General features: G+C 38.1%; 1 protein-coding gene across 1 annotated transcript in view; it reads right to left on the reverse strand.

Annotated features, from left to right (window-relative positions):
- Positions 1-20,360, reverse strand: part of DNAH6 (dynein, axonemal, heavy chain 6) — a 383,600-nt gene that overhangs the window by 273,166 nt on the left and 90,074 nt on the right. Inside the window, exons 12-18 of the mRNA XM_006900399.1 lie at positions 19,162-19,313; positions 14,215-14,367; positions 9,476-9,727; positions 6,229-6,357; positions 4,700-4,813; positions 2,209-2,352; positions 1,015-1,227 (exon numbers count right to left, since the gene is read on the reverse strand). Of these exons, the coding sequence (XP_006900461.1) occupies positions 1,015-1,227; positions 2,209-2,352; positions 4,700-4,813; positions 6,229-6,357; positions 9,476-9,727; positions 14,215-14,367; positions 19,162-19,313 (1,157 nt within the window). The remainder of the gene's footprint in view (positions 1-1,014; positions 1,228-2,208; positions 2,353-4,699; positions 4,814-6,228; positions 6,358-9,475; positions 9,728-14,214; positions 14,368-19,161; positions 19,314-20,360) is intronic.

A 20,360-nucleotide genomic window follows, 5' to 3' on the forward strand; every position in this document is an offset into this window, starting at 1 on the left:
AGGGTGGAGGGACAGCGCAGGAGGGGAAGACCCTCTATGAGATGGATTGATTCGGTGACTGGGGTAATAGGGATGGGTGTGTCAGAGGCAGTGCAGTTGGCGCAGGATAGAGCAGGGTTTAGGGCTGTTGTGCATAGGATCGCTACGAGTCGCAAATGACTCGACGGCACATAACAACAACAAAAACATCATTAATATCATATACAAGCAAGATTCTGCTGAAAATTATCCAAAAGCAACATCAACAGAGAACTGTCAGATATGTAGGCTGGGTTTAGAAGAGGCCTTGGTACTAGGGTTACTATAGCTAATGTTAGTTAGCTCTTGGCTGAAAGCAGAGTATCTGCCTGCAGTATGTAGTAGAAAGTGTGTTTCTTTTCAAGCTGAGGAAGCAGAGAAATCTTGATGCTTTTCAAACATTTTCACAGTCTTCTCTAGTAGTTAATTAATTTTGGTTTCAAAGATCTCCCTCACATTGTGGGTCTTATAAGGGCAGACAATTTCCTTTTTTAAAAAAATCAATTTTAATGAAAGTTTACAAAGACTTAGGGTTTCCAGTCATTTACGGATGCACTTTTCTCCCTGCCCACTCCCACCCCTCCAATTCACTTTTCTCCTTGGCGAGTAAAAGAAAAACTCTTTGCTATGCAATCCCCCCAAGTCCATTGCACTGTTCAGCCCTCATTCTGGACTCCTGTCATCACAATAATACCTAATCATATATCCCTTTTAAATAGTTCTCTCTTTCATCTGTTACAACACAGTATATATCATTCCTTCCCTTCTTCTCTGTCTTCCCTCAACCCCAGTGTCAGTCCTATTTATAGGCCTAGCAGAGAGAAGATTTCTTTCTAGGAGTAATAATCACCATATTAACAAATGCAGTGAGCAACAGAGTGAAGAAGACAATGGATGAAAGCTACAATATTAAAAATTCACCCAGATATTCAAAAGTTGCTAATCTTCATTTTGAGACTGAAAAGCTTTCTATCTCCTAATATTTTTCAGACTTACCTTTTTAAGAATTGTTTCTAAAGCAGCTTCTCCAGAAGCTTGTCCAGAGATATCCTGGATTTCTTGGCCAAAGTAAAAAACATGCAAATCTGAGAGCTTCTCTAAGGTAAGTGGAACTTCCAGATCCAGTAGAGTGGCATCAACTGTCTGCTCTATCGCTACCCAATGTCTGGGCTTCAAAGTTGGGTTCCTCAAGTTGTTGATAATTGGAAGCTGGAAAACAAAAGCTCTCAGAAACACCATGGGGGCGGGTGTTAATCTTAAAAATAGTCACAGACTTCACATTGGAGCTGTAGATAGCTAGCTCTAGAGAATATCAGTTCCACTCATTGCAAAGAAAAATCTGAACAAACTGGAGAGGTTTCAGGGCAACCAATTAACCCCAAATTTGGGAAAAGATTGGTATTTATAGGGAGAAGCAGGCTCTAAAAACATGCAGACACTTTTGCAATACTACATACACTAGTAGTATGATTAATCTAAAATTTTAAAAATCAATTGTTAAAGAAAGAATGCGGGGTACAATGAGAATGTGAAGTCCCAAGAGCCACAGAAATAGAGGTGTTTATAGAGAAAATTGAGGTGAATACTAAGAAAGTTCTCCTTATCATTCTAGTTGGGGAGGAAACAGCAACCACTGCTGTAATTCTATCCAGAGCTGTCCCCTCCAGCTTCCTTATAGAACAAAAATCTTAACACACAGGAAAAGGGCAACAGAAGCTGTACCTTTAGGGCACTGAAGATTGCTCCCTGGACTTTTACCATGCTGAATGAACTGAATAAAGCTGTCCTAAGCACATCTGGCTGTCTCCATGCTGAAGGGCCAGTATCTGGCCATATCTTCCACAATTTGCCTATCACCACTTGGAAACTCTATTCAAAGTTCTCAGTTGCTCAATTTGATCAGGTGTTGGCAGGAATATATTTCGCACATTAAAAATTAGAATCACTGTATTGTCTCTCTTCTTGGCAAAATTGTTGTTATTGTTGTTATATGCTGTTGAGTTGCCTGCAACTCCTAGCCACCCTATGTACAACAGCTCAGAAGCCTGCCCTGTCCTGAGCCAGTCTCACTGACTCTGACACACTTACCCTCATTGCCTCAGTTACTGTATTTTAAATAGGAGGGTCTCACTGGCATCAAGTTATAACCAACTACACTAGACTTCTTGAAATAATTTCTACAAACCTTACCTTTTCTTTCATTTTTTCCACTTTCTGTTTGAGCTGAGGAACTACACTGTTGGGTGGCAAGCCTTTTTCCAACTGAGCCACAAATTTGGCATATTTAGTAACCTGAGAGTTTAGCATTTCTGGATCCAGAGTGTCAAATTTGGACTATAAAAATGAAAAAAAAATAGAGAGATATACTTTAATTAATAACAATATTTTACTTTAGTAAGATTTCCCTAGCATATAAATTGTTAATTCAAGTCATTCAAATATTTTTGCACATAAAATTTTTAATATTATATTTTTTTTAAAAACCCTCTGAAACTCACTGCTGAGTTTGAACCAGCTCAAAAATACTTTATAGCTGGGCTCCTAGCAGATTTCCAGAAGTTGTCATTAAACAAGAGGAGGTTACTAATCTTTCTTCCTTGGAGTAGTAGCCGCTGATGGATTTGAATTATTTGCCTTTGGGTTGGCAGCACAACTCCTAACTCAGTAGGCCACCAGAACTGGTACCTTCTTTGTATTCTTTTCATGTTTCTTGTCTTCTACATCATCAAATCAGTGATTGGGACAATTGGGATGGGAGTGTCGGAGACAGTGCGATTGGCACAGGACAGAGCAGAGTTTAGGGCTGTTGTACATAGGGTCACTATGAGTCGCAGGCGACTCGACAGCACATAACAACAACAACAACATAGTTTATTCATGAGGGCCAACATTCTAAATGTCTTTTAAGGAGACAGCAAATTTTTATTGTTTAATTCAATAGTCCCTTTTTATTTGATAAGCACACCTTCAATACAAACTTTTAAAATTAATTTTAATGAAAATTTACAGAGACTTTGGATTTCCATTCATTCACTGTTGCACTTTTCTTCCTGCCACCACTCCCCTCCCCAGTTCACTCTTCTCTTTGAAAAGTAAAAGAAAGTTCCCCCATTGTTTTACAATCTCTCCCCCCAGGTCCATTCCACTATGCAGCCTTCATTCTGGACTCTTGTCATGACAATAATACCTAATCACAAACATTTTTAAGGGAGCTCCGGTCTAGTGGCAAGAAGTTGTGCTGCAGTCTCAAAGGCATGCAATTCGAGGCCACCAGCTTCTCCAAGGGAGAAGGATGGGCAATTCCCTCCCATGGGATTAACTACCTCTGAAAACCCTCCAAAGGGTCAGCTATGGGTTGTTTCCATCTGGATGGTACACAACAACCACCCCCACCCCCTATTATACATGTATATATCAATAAATGTATTTATCATGCATATAAACACCTGCTGTGAGGAGCTAACAAATGAATTTCAGTCCATGGCAATTCCTCGTCCTTAGAGTAGAACCCTGAGGTTTTCAAGGCTTCAACTTTTCAGAAACACATCACTAGGCCTGTCTCAGGTGCTTCTGGTGTATCTGAACCACAAACTTTCTGAATAGGTTCAGATATATATTGATCAGTCAGACAGTCATATGAATTTAGAGCAACATGAAATTTTTAAGTCTTCCCTCCCCCTTTTCTTTGCCTAGATTCAGGATTTCTCATCTGCTCCAATAGGTCCTCTTGTGCATTTTCAAGGGTGAATGTTCAACATTTTGGAAGTCACTGTTTTTATCTACAATAACTGGAAAAATCTACAGACTTCTCTCTTGGTTTTTAAGGAACATTTTACTCTTCTGCAACAAGTCAAAGATGACTTAGATGAGAGCCTTTAAAATTCTCTTATATTATAGCCGCTTATTGTTTACTTATTTTGTTTCTCCCACCAAAAGATAATTCCATAGGTCTTTGAGCTTTGTTGTTCATATTCTCCAATGGAATCCACAACACCTGAAGCATTACCTGAGAATTCTTGTGTCACTGCTGTGTAACTTAGATTTGTGACTTCTGAAATTATGTGCAAAACACTATCTGCAAAGTTTATTTCCAAAATGTCCATATTACATCTGAAACTCTGGGTAGTACCCTATTCTCTATCTTCCACAGGGTGGAAGACCCTAACTATGACTGGAATAATAGATCCTTGAAATCTAAGTCTATGGTGGATGTTGGTGCTTTGTTCTCTAATTATTATTGAATTGTCAAGGAAATATAATAAGTCCCATCAGTCTAATTCTACTTTAATAAACTAATTGTCAGAAGAACAAGAAGACAAGAAATCTAAGCTAAGTGAAACTGAAGGTATGTGGAGCTTCAATTCTTAAGAACACTTGGGTGCCTCGTGACAACACTCGTTTTAAGACACCATGAAGGCAGTTCAGTGTCATATAGTGAGGTCTTCTAAGAGTTTTTTCACTTTCTCACTTGGAGGACTCTAGATGCCTGTCTTACAATCATACATTCTGTTCTGCAACTAAGAGTGCTAGTACACCCTTTGCACATTTCTCTGAAAAGCTGACAGTAATTTCCAGAAATTATAACACAACTTTAAATGAAGTAAAATTATAAGTTATATTACTAGGATTTTAATTTTCATGTATATAAAAACTAATTTAAGAATTGACATAATTCTTCAACCTGTAACCATTCTTTTTGAAGGTCATCCCATTCGGAAATCGAATCCCAGAGCAACTGTTTGAGCTTCAATTCGGCACTTACTTCTTCCAAAGCATCAAACTTGGACACTTCAACCTTTAAAAATACAATACATAAGATACACTATTTTAATTTTAGATATCGAGATCTTATTTTATTCCCCTATTAGTAATTTTTGGTTAGTGACTACTTGACCAAACATTGGTCTTAAATGGGGGGAAAAAGAGACAGAAATAAATGAAAGAAAAGAAACTGACATGTGTTACATGTATTTCTTTTTTTAAAAAATTTTTATTTTATATTGGTTTGCTTACAAAGTTCATATACATTGTGTTACACACTATTCTTCATTCACATTTATTTACTACAATAATTCTCATTCATTATGTATTATAAAATTAATTGCAAGAATATGGAAATAGCCCAAATGTCCAACCACAACCAAATGGATTGAGAAATTGTAGCACATTCACACAATGGTATACTACACAGCATTCAGGAGCAATGATTTCGAAAAATACTACTTAAGTTGGGAGAAGCTGGAGAGCATTATGCTGAATGAACTAACTCAGTCTCATAAGGACAAATACTGCAGAAGACCATTATTGTAAAAATAGAAGGATAAGTATTAAAACATGTATGGGAACTCAAGTTGGAGAGGGGAGAGAATAGGAGTGAGAAAGGCTGGTGTGAAACCACAGTGTTGCACAGTTTGTTGGGTGGTGGGAGGGAAGAAGCAAATGGGAAGAATTCAGGTGAAAAGACAAAGTAATGATGGGCAAGGTTCAGTGGTGATTGAGTTTACAAAACATAATGTATGCAAATGAATGCATGAAACATAATGTGAATTTAAAAAAATAAAGAAGTTATTTTCCTGAAAAGAGCTGAAGAATTCCTTACCTGAGAGTTGAGGGAATTTCTAGGATGTTGGTTATTAAGAAATTGAGAAGTTCTGTGATCCGTCAGACAGAGCTTTGCCAATAGAGACTTAGCCCGAAGTCCTCCCTAAGGTTTATGTTGCTTTTGGTTGTCACCGAGTTGACTACAACTCATAGCGACCCTATGTACAAATCTGAACTATAACCTATCCTGCACTATCCTCATTCAAATGATCACCATGATTGTATGGGATCTTAGTCAATCAGACTGCTCTGAAATGGTTGGGAACTACAGAAGGAAGGTGGGATCTGAGGTAAGAAAGATAATTGCACAGGAAATTGCCCATCCCTCTCCCATAGAGCAGCTGGTGGATTTGAATGGCATGCCTTAAGGATTGCAGTGCAACTTCTTACCCGGAGGCTACTAGAACTTCTTAAGATGTAAGTACTAATCTTTAGACACTTGGAAGGCAGGGAGAGGCTCACATATTGTGTTTCAGGCAGTTTCTACACTGTTATTAGCATAGCAATGTCCAACACTGGACATTTATAGTCACAGTGTGAACATGCTTGTGTATGAACTCCACTTTTCATGCACATATATTAAACTTAAACATAGAGAGCTGACATTACCTTGAAATTCTTCTGGTATGTTTTGTACTGAAATGCACGTTTTTGAAGATCATCAACAATGACTTGCATATCACTCAGCATGCTCTTTATTTTGGATTGGTCAGCAGTAATATCCAAAATCTGCGGATCCTGTAAAATTAAGATAATTTTGGGTAACTCCTATTTTTTACATTGAACAATTAAAGTTAAAGAATGAATAAAGAATATTTTTTGAATAAAGAATATTAAAAAATTTTCCAACTCTCCTTTTATTCTTATATGTTATAAAAGTACAGAAATATTTAAAGAAGTGGCATGGGAATCAGAATGTTTTAAAATGGTATCCAATTGCATTGGGAAAGTCGGCTGTCAGGGACTTCTCCAGAGTACTGAAAAGCAACAACATCAGTCTGGAGACTACGTACACCAGATTTTTGCAATTGCTTGCTATGCATCAGTCAAAGAGCTGAACAATGACTACAGATGATAGAAAGAGGACTGAGGCCTTTGGGCTGTGGTGCTGGAGAAGAGTGTTGAATATGCCGTGGACTGCCAAGAGAATAAACAGGTTCGTTCCAGAGAGGCTGAAACCAGGCTGCTCCTTGAAGGCAAGGATTCTGAGGCTCCGTGTGACATACTTTGGGCATGTTGCAAGGAGGGACCAGTCCTTGGAGAGGGACCTCACGCTTGGAAGGGTGGAGGGACAGAGAAGAAAAGAAAGACCATCAATATGATGGATTGATTCAGTGACTGGGGTAAAGAAAGTAGGTGTGTCAGAGACAGTAAAGTTGGCATAGGATAGAGCAGATTTCATAGTACATAGGTTTGCTATGAGTAAGTAGCAAGTGACTTGAAGGCACAGAACAACAACAACAAGGTATTTTCTCTCATCTTCTGTTCTTTCTTACACTTCAAGTTATCTGACCTTGTGGAAGGAGAGATAATTGTGACAGTGAAGAGAAAGAAGAGGATAAACAGTAAGGAAAATTTCCATTTTACAAAAAGGGGGAGTTAAATTTTAATTCCCATAGGAGGGCAAGAGAAAATGAAGACTATGTGAAATACATTTTCAGAATGATCTGTTGGAATTGAAATGTGAGTGAATATGAATGGAGTTGTTCAAGATGACAGTGGAAACCCTTGACAATGGCTGGGAGCATGTGATACTACCGTAATCACATCCTAAGTGGCCATTCCATCTCTGGCTCGGCATGGTCCTGTATTCAAAATGCCAGTATGATTCTGGAAGTAGGAATTGCTGAGAAGATGCTTGCGTGTGCACATGAATATGTATGCCTATGAGTGTGTGAGTGTGTGTACACATATACCCCAAACTAGGAAAGAAAGAAGAGCCTCAGGCCAGGAAAGAAAGGCCCGGACCTTGTGATACAACTTATTGGCAGGGATGGTGGACTGTGGCCCAAGGCAAAGGTAGCCCTGGGTGCTTACTTATCAAGGACTCTAGTGAACAGCTCCTGGGGCCACTGAGATGAAGCCCAGATGAACTGCACTGTAAGTGGCTCTGTCCTGAAGGGCGGCTTGAGGACCACACTCCCACCTATCCCCTCTAGCCAAAGGAGGCAATGCAGCATATGGTATGGGGGCCAGAGAGGGAGAGGATTGGAGCAAAGATTGCAAGGTCTCTTAAGGGCAAAGAAATGTTTGATAGGGACTTTAGATTTGGAATGAAATGAAATATCTATCCATGAGATGAAATTAGAATAAACAGCTATTTTAGGAATTAGCTGAGTTATGACCATTTTAAAACTTACAGCTTTGTTTGTTGTTCCACCAATCAGAGTCTTAATAGCTAGATTGCATTTTTATGGAAAAAAGAAAGTTGCAGTTCATTGCTCAGTGATGATAGTAAATTAATTTCAAACTCCCCACAGAACTATTTGTAATCCCACAGGGGATAGATAATCCTTCCTATTATTTCTGTATAGGTGTATCATGCTTTTTGAAACATGTGATTTGAAATATACCACTTAATGGCATGTTTTTCTTTCTCTACCAATTTGTAGATGTGCTGCCATTGAGGCAATTCCAACTCCTGGTAACTCTCCTTTGGGTTTTCAACTCTATAAGTCTTATGGGAGAAGATTGCCCATCTTTCTCCTATGGAGCATCTGGAGGATTTGAACTGCTGATCTTTTGGTTAGCATCCCTGCATATTATGTACTATGTCAGCAGCGCTCCTTAGTGATCTACCTATCTACACATACTACTCTGAAGCAAATAATCATTATTCCTACTTTTTATTCATAAACAGCTTGCTAGGTATCTAAAAGAGCATATACTACAGCAATTCATGTTACATGTTGTTGTTGTGGATTGTCACATCAGATTCTACCCATAGCTGACCCTCTAGTGGATTTTCAGAGGCAGTTGATCATATGGGAGAAGACTGCCAATCCTTCTCCCATGGAGCAGCTGGTGGATTTGAACCACATACCTCCAGGATTGCTGCACAGCTTCTTGCCACTAGGCTACCTGTGCTCCCTGTAATTCACAGTAGACTATCATTCCCTGGGAGTTAACTGCTTGGGTCCTCCATTTGTTACCTGTGTGACCCTGGGCAAGTTATTTAACTTCCCTTTACAAAATAACAAACAAATCTGTCCTGGAGAAATTGAAACCACAGTGTGGAGCCAAAGGTGGTGAAACCTTGTCTCACATACTTTGGGTATATTGAAAGGACGGGCCAGGAGCAGGGAAAGACATCATGCTTGGTAAGGTGGAGGGTCAGTGAAAAAGAGAAAGACCTTCTACAAGGTAGATAGACATGGTGACTATAAGAGTGGCTTCAGGCATATCAGAGATGGCAAGGATGGCACAGGATGGGGAGAAGTTCAGATTTGTTGTTCATAGGGTCACTCTGAGTGGTAGTTGACCCAATAACACTTAACAACATATTTTAGTTGTCTTCTCCAGAAAGCATGAATAACAAAACCCCATGGGTGTTTTGCTGGTTGGTTTTTTTTAACAATTTCTTTAAAACATAATAGTATATAAAAAACTAAGAAAAGGTTTACATAGAGAATCACTCTTATCAAGGATGGACACACTAAAAATTATTAAACAGATAATATGCACATATTAAAATGGGTGAGAGAAAGGCAGTATCTACAAGGGTACAATCAGCACAGTATCATTAAAGAAAGAGAAGACACAACAGATATAGAAGGATTAATGGAAAACACAAACAAAACTAATTAAAATAATTTTTAAAGTACAACAGTCAAATGTTGTATACATTTTCACTTACCTGTGCTTGCAGCTTTATTTCATTTACTTCATTGTTTAACTCTTCCAGATCTTTACCCAAATGCTGACAGAACTGCTTGATGCTTGCATCTCTGTCACCCACTGATTTATCAATGGCGTTTCGAACAGCAATAATGGATGGTTTCATAGTTGCAAAAACAGCAAAGTCTTCAGGAGGTGTGGGAACCTGATATTGCTCAATAAGCTTGTACATCTGAACCACTACATTGGATTCATCTTCAAGGGTTTCAATCTAGATAGAAATATTGATTGCTCATTAAAAGCAGCAGAGCCCTGTCAAACTCTTGCTTTAATAGGAGGAGGTCACTGTGTACCACCAATGTTAAACAACGAATAGTAAATATATGGGGGAAGGCATTTACTGAGATGATCAAGCCGGCTAAAGCCTGCTGGATGGTGACCCTCTGGTCAATGTTATAATGTGGGCCACCAGGCTGACGAGATAGTGTGTCCACAGCTATGCCCAGTTAGTACTATTTTTGTTTATTTTTACTTCTCTAAATTAAAAACCAAACCCATTGTAATCAAGTTAGTGCTGGCACATGGTGACCTTCCATTACATTTTGAGGCTGCAAATCTTTATGGAAAGAGACTACCCATGTTTCTCCCATGGAATCACTGGCGCTTTTGAACTGTTGACATTTAGGCTAGCAGTTCAACACACAGCATGCTCCATTACTCTCTTTTTATTCTCCAGTAGGATTTAATCAGTGCCAGTACTCAGAATTTCCAGCAATACTGTATCCTTGAGAGGTCCCAGAGTGGTTCCCAAGGTGTGCAGAGTCTATGTTCTTCACGACATTGTTCAGAACACTGGTGACGGCTCCTTCAGAGAATTTGTGACATTTCCTGTATCTTTTCATATTTTTAAAATATATCTGACTGACTGCTACACATATTTATTTGACACATTTGGAGTAGACAGTGTATTTCTTGTCACTCCTAACTGTCTACTGATTCTCCATTTTGGAGGAGACCCCTCCCCACCACAGCCACATGTAATAGAGGGAGCAGCCATGGTGCACAATTTAATCAAATCTCCTGGCCATAGTTAAACCAAAGGGCATCAAACAGAGACCTAGAGAACCCGTGTCTGTCTAGATTCCTCTCTTCCACATGAGAAGTGTTAGACTCCAGCTATTGGCAGAGGCTATGAGAAAACAAAGTGGGTTCTCAGCACAAAAATATAGGGGTTCCAAACTTTGCTTGATAATCACCTGGAAAGATGATTTAATATGGGCTGCTGATCTCAGTTTCTAGTTCAGCTGGTCTGGAGTACAGTCAGAATTCTGCTCTCTAACCACCTTCCAGGTGATGGGGATACTGCTGGGTTGGGGACCACATTTTGAAAACTATCATTCTAGAGAAGCACAAAAAGCATTCTTGGTTTCTTTATGCTGCACTAGTCCTAGTTTCTGTCCTTTTAAAAAACTGGGCTCTATTAATTCTTTTTAATTGCAGATATCCCTTTATGGTACAATCTTCCTACTTTTCTATGTCAGCTACATGAATTTTTTCTACTTTCAATCAAATGTACCTTAATATCTCAGACAAAATTATAACGAAAACTAATTCTCTCTTTCTCTGTTTCTTTTTCTGTATTTCTGGACTTGTGTACGTGCCCAGGTTTTTCTGGAAGTGTCCTAGTTAACTCTCATGGTCCTGGCATAACTACTCTCAAAATGATCCTAGCTAGACTTCAACCTTTTCTCCATTTATCAACATGGTTGTTCATTGGTACAGCTGAGGATTTTTATTTTCTTTATGTTTAGATGTAACCCATTCCCAAAGACCTTTTATCTTCAATAGTAAATGCTTCAAGCCTTTCTTGCTTTCTCCAAGGTTATGCCATCTGTACATCACAGGTTGTTAATAAGTCTTCCTCCAGTCCTGATTCCTTTCATAAAGTTTAGTTTCTCAGATTATTTTCTCAGCATAAAAATTGAATAAATGGACTAAGTATGGTGAAAGGATATAACTTTGACACACATATTTTTTTAATTTAAACCATGAAGTATTCACTTGTTCTGCTCAAATGACTACCTCTTATTTGACATACAGGTTCAGTATGAGCATAAGGTAAAATCCTCTTTCCACCAGATGCTCTACCGGGGAAGGAGGGACAATGTCCTCCTGTACCAGTCAGATCTGATTTGACACTACACTCACACACAAAATAATAAAATAAAAAAGATAAAATCCTCTGGAATTCCAAATTTGTACAATATTACCCACATTTTTTATGAGCCACAGGGTCAAATGGATTTGGACAGATAGACATCACTGTCCGCTTTCAGTTAGAGCCTTTGACATAGCACTGATGTCCCTCATTGTACATCCTCATCACAATCTGGCTTGTCTTCTGCTAGTTTCCTTTGAATGTACTTCTGCAACCACTTTTGAATTATCTTCAAGAACACGTTCTTATTTGTGATATTAATTCTATTGTTCCATAATTACTGCATTCTGTTGTATCACTTTTCGTTCTCTGGAATGGGAAACAAATATGAATCTCTTCCACTCAATTGGCCAAATGGCTCTTTTCCAAACTTTTTGGCTATGATAAGAATGCTTCAACACTGCATCTGGTTGTTAAATATCCAAACAGATACTCCACCTACTACTATAGCTTTGTTTTACCAATGTTTTGTTTTTGTGAGAGAAACTTAAGATTTCTTCCTTTAACGCTATGTCAGTTCTGGATTGTGTGTTGCTTCCTAAAATGGCTGAATATTGACTCATTTTTTTTTGGCACAGTGACTTTGTGTATTCCTTCCATCTTCTTTTGCGGTTTCTTATATTACTCAATATTTTTCCCCATAGAAACCTTCAATCATGCAACTTAAGTCCTGAAATTTTTTGTTCAGTTCTCTCAGCTTGAGAAATGTCAAGCATGTTGTTCCCTTTTGGTTTTTAACACACTTCATTATGATGCTTACTTTGTCTTTTCAAGCTGTCCTATTAAATCATCTGTTAAGTTCTTTTACTTCAACTCACTTGATATACTCTGCATTAGAAGAACACTTTTCAGAGTCTCTTCTGGAATCCATTGGCACTTCTTTATTTTTATGACCTTTTAATATCTTCATATATGATGTTCTTGATGTCATCCCACAACTCTTGTTGTCTTCAGTCATTAATTTTCAATATGTCAAATTTTTCTTGAGGTGATCTGTAAACATGGGTTGGACATATTTAATATGATAAGTTGGCTCTTGTGAACCTGTGTTTTTTGTGGGCTTGTTTCAATTTCTTTAAATTTACCTCAAAATTGCATATGAACATGCCCCAGAGAGTAGGCTCTTTGCCTTGCTCTGATTATATGAACTTCCCCATAGTCCCTTTTCAGAGACATAGTCAACTATTTTCTTGATCTTAGTAAACATAAATAATAACAAATTGTTGACATATTTGGAGTCCTGAGATAACATACAAGCAGATCTTCTTTGGCTTTGAGAAAAACTTACAAAAATATTTGGCCTCTTGAGAAGAAGGTGCTGTTCTTGAAAGTAGAGGGAACACTGCCACTTTTCTAGGTATGCGAAACAACCTTCAGCATTAACTTTGCTAACAATGTATAATAGACCTCTGGTGCCCTAGTGGCAAGAAGTTGTGCTGCAATCCCAAAGGCATGGGATTCAAATGGACCAGGGGCTCCATGGGAGAAAGGTGGACAACTTCCTCCCGTGTGATTTACTGCTTCTGGAAACCCACTAGAGGGTCAGCTACGAGTTTGTTCTGACTCAAATACACACAACAGCTACTCAATTATTAATACCTTGTCTCATTTAGTTTGTATTATTCATTTGAAATAATTTCCAGGTATTTAAGAACACAATTTTTCTCTACCTCAAATATTGAATGCCATCTTGATATGAGTGAAAACTGACCATTGAAGTGTAATGCTTAGCTACCTGTCATAGAAGCAAGGCTAAGGGAGGGTGGGGGATAGTTTCCAGAGAGAAAGAAGCAAGAGAGACAAGGGAGTGAAAGGGAAAGAGAGAGAGAGAGAGAGTTAGTTGACCACATTATTTGTTATTAGAAACCTTGGTTCTGCTTGCCCATTACTTCTCTACTTTATGTAGTGTGAACAGAGCTGCCTTCATTTAAAAAAGAAATACATACTTTTACTGACTATTCAAAGGTTAAAGACATCCATTATAATTTATAACCAGATTCCAATTCTACTCCAGTAAATACAAATAAGAAATGTAGTCAACAACAGCTGAGAACAGATATCCAAATTGCAAAGCCTTCTCTACCACACACAAGTACTGTGATCTTGGGAAACATTACCTTGTTTTAGTCCTTTTGTGGAATGAGGCTAAATATGGCCACACTTTTCAAGTTATTGTGAAGAATAAAAATGCAATGCATATAAAAAGTCACAACTCTTGATTTTTACTAAATTTGACGTTAGCCATCACCAAGCAATAACCAACTTTGTTGAAAATGTTATTGAGACAGTGGTAGCTATTTTCTGATCTTTAGCCCCTCTAGCCCTCACTCTGTCTTGTCATGTCCCTCTCTTACCCAGCATGACCCTCTGAGGAGCCCTGAAGAGGGCTCTGACTCACGGCAACACTACATACAGAAGGGAGCCTGCCTGATTCTCGATATCTTCACTACGTTTGCAGTGTTTAAGCCCATGGTTGCAGTTCAATTCAGTTGACAGTCTTAATGTCTGGAAATCTGAGTTACATAGTATCACCAACTCACCCTTTCCTGAATTTCATCAAGAAACACTAAGCTATTAACATATTCTATGGTGGTAGTTGGAACAAACTCAAGTTTATACTCTGCATCTTGTGCCTCAGAGATAATGGTATCCACTTTTTTCTTGCTTTGAAGAGGAAGCATAAAATTTAACACCTATGAAAGAGAAAATATAATTTAGAAACAAGTAAAAGTTTTCCTTTTACAAAGTTTATAGACATCCTAAGGGCACATTTATATGCATTCTAATTGGAAATCATCAAGCATTAAAAACACAGTGAATGTTAAGGGATTTTCCTCCCATTAAGCCACTGCTAATCTGATTTGATAAAACCAAACTCACTGTTGTTTCATTTCTAAGGCTGTAAATCTTTATGGGAAGAGACTTTGTATCTTTTCTCACTGAGTAGCTGGTGGATTCAAATCGCTGAGCTTTCTATTACTTCATCAGGGCTCCTTAATCATTCAATTGTTGTTGTTGTTCTTAAGAGTCTTTGAGTCAAGCAAGTCTCAGAGAGACCTTATGAACAACAGACCTGCACCCTATCTTATTCTTGTGCCACCCACCATTATCTCTGACATACTGGAGCCCATTGCTGCAGTCACTGTGTCAATCTATCTCACTGAGGGTCTTATTTTTTGCCTACCCTTTACCTTTCCAAGCACGATGTCCCTTTCCAAGAAATAGCCTCTCTTAACAACATTCCCAAAGTATGTGAGACAAAACTTCACCATCTTTGTCTCCAAGAAGTACTTTGGTTGAACTTTCTCCAAGACATCATATCTGTTCTTTTATTTTTAAGATAATGGGTTACTCAGTACTTTTTTCCAGCTGTTGTTGTTGTTAGGTGCCACTGAATTGAGTACGACTCAGAGTGACCTTATCAACAGCAGCTCTGAACCCTGTCCTATCCCGTGCCATCCTCATACTTCCTGACATACAAGAGCTATCTGCAGCAGTCACTGTGTCAATCCACCTGGTTGAGAGTCGTCCTTTCTTTCACTGACCCTCCACCCTACCAAGCATTATGTCCCTCTCCAAGGAATAGCCCCTCCTAACAACATGTCCAAAATATGTGTGGCAAAGCCTCATCATTCTTGTCTCCAAAGAGCACTCTGGCTGCACCCTCTCCAGGACATATTTGTTCTTTTGGCCGTCCATGGGATGTTCAGTGCTCTTCTCCAACACCATAGCTCAAAAGCATCACTTCTTTGTCTTTTGTCAAACTTATTCATTTTCTGGCTCTGAGATAATAGCAAAGGATTAAAAAGACTATAGTTTGAACCTGGTGCACCTTAGTTTTTAAACTGACATCTTTGCTTGTCAGCACTTCGCAGAGGTCCCTGGCAGCAGGCTTTCACAGTGCAATACATCTGATCTCCTGACTGCTGGTACCAAGAGTGTTCATTGTTGATCCAAATAAGATGAAATTATTGACAATTTCAATCTTTTGTCCACCTTTCATGATGTTGTCTATTGGTCCAGTGGTGAGATTTTTGTTTTCTTGATGTTGAGATGTAACCCTTATTGAAGGCTATAGTCTTTGACTATATATAGCAAGTGCTTCATGTCCTCACTTTCAGCAAGCGAAGTTGTGTTATTTGCATAATGCAGTTTGTTAAAGGGGCTTCCTCTGATTACTTGTCATAGAATCTATCCTCTTGAATGACTTGTTCAATATAAAGATCGAATAAGTATGGAGAAAAGACACAACCCAAAAAGTAGCTTTTTATTAAATTTTTTAAAAAATATTATATATTAGTTTACTTGCAAAATTCATACACATTGTGTTTCACGGTTTCTTCATTTTAAACCATTCAGTTGGCCCCTTATTCAGATAGCAGCTTCTTAACTCTAGATATAGGTTTCATATGAAAGTAATTAAGTGTTCTGGAATTCTCATTCTTCTCAATGTTGGCTATAATTTTTTTATGATCCACATAATCAAATGCCTTTGCATAGTCAATACAACACAAATAGGCATTCTTCTGGTATCCTCAGCTTTCAGCAAGGATTCATCTTACATCAGTAGTGATATCCTTCAAGCCATGACCACTTCTAAACCCAGTTTGAAATTCTGGCAATTCTCTGCCAATGTACTTGCTTTAGCTACTTTTGGGTGACCTTCAGTAATTTTGCTTGCATATAGTAGCAATGATATTGTTCAATAATTGCTCCACATTCTATTAAATCATCTTTCTTTGGAATGGGAACCAATATTGATCTCTTCCAGAAGATCTCTTCAAGAAGTTACCCTCTAAATTTCCTAGCATAGACTGGTGACCACATCCAGGGCTGCATCTGTTAGTTGAAGCATGTCAGTTTGTGTCACTGAATGCTGTTTTTGTTGTTGACTCTCCCAGTTTAAAACAAGCTTGGAAGCAGGAGTGGCATTCACTTCCATAATATCTTGCCTCTGGAAACCCTATGAATCTGGAGAAAGGTCGAAAGTTATACAGAAAATGTCCAGGACTTTCATTCATAGGGTCGCCTGTGACTCAATGGCCCTTAACAACAGTTATTAGTAAGATGAATGTAATGGGGAGAAATTAACAATATAAATGGACAAAATATAACATAAATGAAAGACTGTATAAACACAATGCATGAAACAAAGTGTATATGAATGATAAAAATAGTAGTAAAAATAATAAAGCTGTAATTAAATGTAGAAAGAGATTACAAAACAATTTTGTAAAAATTCACATAGTACAAGAAATGCTACACTTAAGTAATTTACAACTCTAATTAGCACACTTTAGCTGCAAAATTTTTCTGTTGTTCATAGGGTTGCACTGAGTCTTAGTTTACTTAGTCGCATATAGTAAGTTAATGTGATAATAAACACTGCAAAATACTCTGTAAGGGAGGTCATTGGAGTGGCAGATGGGAAGAGATGGCACTATGAGTTTCTGTACTGGGCAACACCAACAACACTAGTGACAGCACTGTCCTCATGCTCTTAACATGTGCATGCATTAGGGCTGACCTCTGATGTCAGTCAATGCAGGTAGGTATCCAAGACTTTTCTTTAATTCTAAATGAGAGTTGTGTGTTCAGAATCTCATTCTCCCTTTTAGTTCTACTTACAAACAAGGATATAATTAGCTTTTGGAAGTGTCTATACACATGTCATTTAATATCCCTCAATGCCAAATCTGTTTTTCATTGCCTTCTCTGGCTCCTGAAATATTATTTCTTCCTCAGCTGTTGGGAGATGATCCCCTTCCTAGTTGTAGTGTTGGCTTAATTGTTGCATGCTTACTTGGTGGCTGCTACATGTGGTCTCTGGTGCCAGGCCATGGCACAAAGGAGCTCAGATGGGGTAGTCCAAAGCATGTTGCTCTGCTAGCCAAGACACAAGTTTTTGGCAGTTCAAATCTACCAGCACCTCCCCACGAGAATATGGAAGGCCCCATTCATTGAGATTTATAGGCTCCAAAACTTGATGGAGGGTAATTATTTAGGAGTTTGAGGGAGTTTGTTTTAATTTTATTATTTTGTTTTCACGAATCATTCATGTATATTCTGTTCCACAACATGAATTACAATACACACAATAAGGGGTTATTGGGGGCTTTTTTATTCTGAACTACAGATCGTCCCTGACTTGGGACAAGAACTTTGTTCTAACTTGGTTTTGATAGAAATTAAATATGTCTTATTAATATTTTTAATCTTCATTATGAGTGCCTTTTACTATTTGGTATTTTTAAATATCTGATCTCTGAACATTTGAGAGTAGACATCCAAGAAAATAAGATCAAGAAACTACATGCATATATGTTGTTGTTGTTGTTGATTGCCTTTGTGTCGAGCACAACTCATAGCAACCCAATGAATAAAAGCCTTGAAGCCCCTCTACAATTATCAACATTTCTCAAAGTTCTTATATAGTACAAATAATTAATGATATAATATCCCAAACCAAATTCTGCTCTTAAGTTGATAATCAACTCACAACGACCCTTCATCAGGTTTCTGATGCTATAAACCCTTGAGAGGAGACTATATTAATGATATTGGTGTTGTATATCATCTAAGTTGGAACTGACTTATAGCTGACTTTCCAGAAGGTTTGCAAAGGCAATAAATTGCACCAGAGGAGAGTTCCCATCTTTCTCCCACAGAGCAGCTACTGGATTCAAAATCATGTGCCTTTGGGTTGGAAGTGCAACTCCTTATCATTAAGCTAACAGAGCTCCCTATATTAATGATAAGATGTATGAAAGGCAAAAACAAAAAAGATGGCCATAAGTACAGTTTTCCCAACTCAAATACATTGACCACTACCTGGAGTCAACTCTGTCTTTGTAATGAGAAAGTATGTGTAAACTTTGTGCATACAAATAAAAAAGAATTATATATGAAACAAATGGTAGGCTGGACTGTGCCTGTAGAATATAGTTTGCTGACTACTTTCCTATTCTTTCTCTCTCTGAAGTATCTGAGGGCTATACATAATCTGCATTCAAAGAAAAACATGAAAGTTATTGTACAAATAGTGAACATTTCTCTAGTTCTAAAGCTCACCAAAACATAATTAAACCTTCATGGGCATGACCAGGGCAGGGAATGACCTAAACTTGATCTCTTAAGCTAGAATCAACCAAAATCCCCATGCACCAGATTGGATGTGGCTAAGTGTCTGAAACCCAGTTAGTGTACTAAACTGTGGGTTCTCTTTTGCAGGAAGCCTTGAAACATCTCAACAGAAGGTAAAGGAGAGGAAGGAATAGATTAAGCTGAAGCCTGCAGACCCTTCTCTTCCTTCATCTGAAAATCGACTCTCCTCAAGGCAGAAAGAAGAATACGGGAATTTTTCTAGAAATTAAGGAGAATCAGTAGCCTTACATGAGTTTTAAATACAGAGGGGTATTATTAAAGTTATAAAATAATAAAAGAATTGCAAAAGACCATAATAAAAGCATTTCCTACTTCCTATTTACCTCCAAGCACCGCAAAGGTGATGGGATTAGTTTTTCTTTTAGCAGCTTAGTGTCAATGAGCAGCAGTCCTACATTTCTGGTGGGTTTTAGAGCCACTGCATCCTTGTGCTGCTTGTGATACTTTTCCAGTTGTTCACTAAAGAATTGAACATCTGCATAATTTACACAAAGCATAAAATATATTATTGACAATTTTAAAGGGTCAATGCAAAACCTTTAAAAATCATTACATCAATAAACTTGAACATGCATTTATAATATTCAATGTTGCCCATTGTTAAACTTACCTTGTAAAACTCTAAAATGTTACTACTGCAATGAAAGAGTATTATTGCACCAGCTCCTATCATGATTCAAATCCACCAGTTGCTCTGAGGGAGAAAGATAGAAAATCTCCTCCAGCATGATTTATAGCCACTGAGAACCTACTGGAGAGTTATCTATGAGTTGGTTCCAACTCAACAGTATATAAAATCTTCTTAAGAAATAAAGAGTGGATAGATAATGAACACTGCATTAGAACAGATAAGGGGAAGAACTGTTGAAAGGAATGGATGGTGATGAATTATATGTATGACAAGTGGTGCACTGCAGGGTAGGCTAGGGGAGGAGGAGGGAGGGAGGAGAGAAAATGTGCAACAATGAATAAATAAAAGAGGGGAGAAAGAAATAACAGATAAAACCAACACGTAAGCTTTATAGTTGCATTGGAGAATTTAGTCTGGACTGGATCAGTTATTAGAGTTAGGTTTGTTTGAATTAGGCTCAATCAAGAGGGTCTTTGATGTACATGATACATCAAATAAAAGCACTTGAGAATACTGACAACAGCAACAAACAACTCTAGAAACACAGGCAGTCTAGCATAGCTGAAATGATCTCCATGGTCGTTCTCAGTGCTTCTCTAGCATATCTGCTCTCTGTTGAGGCTTTGATCTTCCTGCACCTGGCAAATGTTGCCACTGGATTTTTAACATCTTCCTGTCTCTCCTCATTCTTATTCAACCCACCTAGTACCAGGCAAAACAAAATTACCCTTTTTAAAAAAAATTTATTTTTTATATTGGTTTGCATGCATTTTGTTTCACACTACTCTTCATTCATATTATTTCCGTGCATTGTTGTTGTTGTTATGTGCCGTCAAGTCGCTTGCGACTCATATCGACCCTATGTACAACAGCCCTAACTAAACTCTGCTC

The sequence above is a fragment of the Elephantulus edwardii genome, unplaced genomic scaffold (assembly GCF_000299155.1).
Source record: "Elephantulus edwardii isolate Elephantulus edwardi_28Jun2011 unplaced genomic scaffold, EleEdw1.0 scaffold00283, whole genome shotgun sequence".
NCBI lineage: Eukaryota > Metazoa > Chordata > Mammalia > Macroscelidea > Macroscelididae > Elephantulus > Elephantulus edwardii.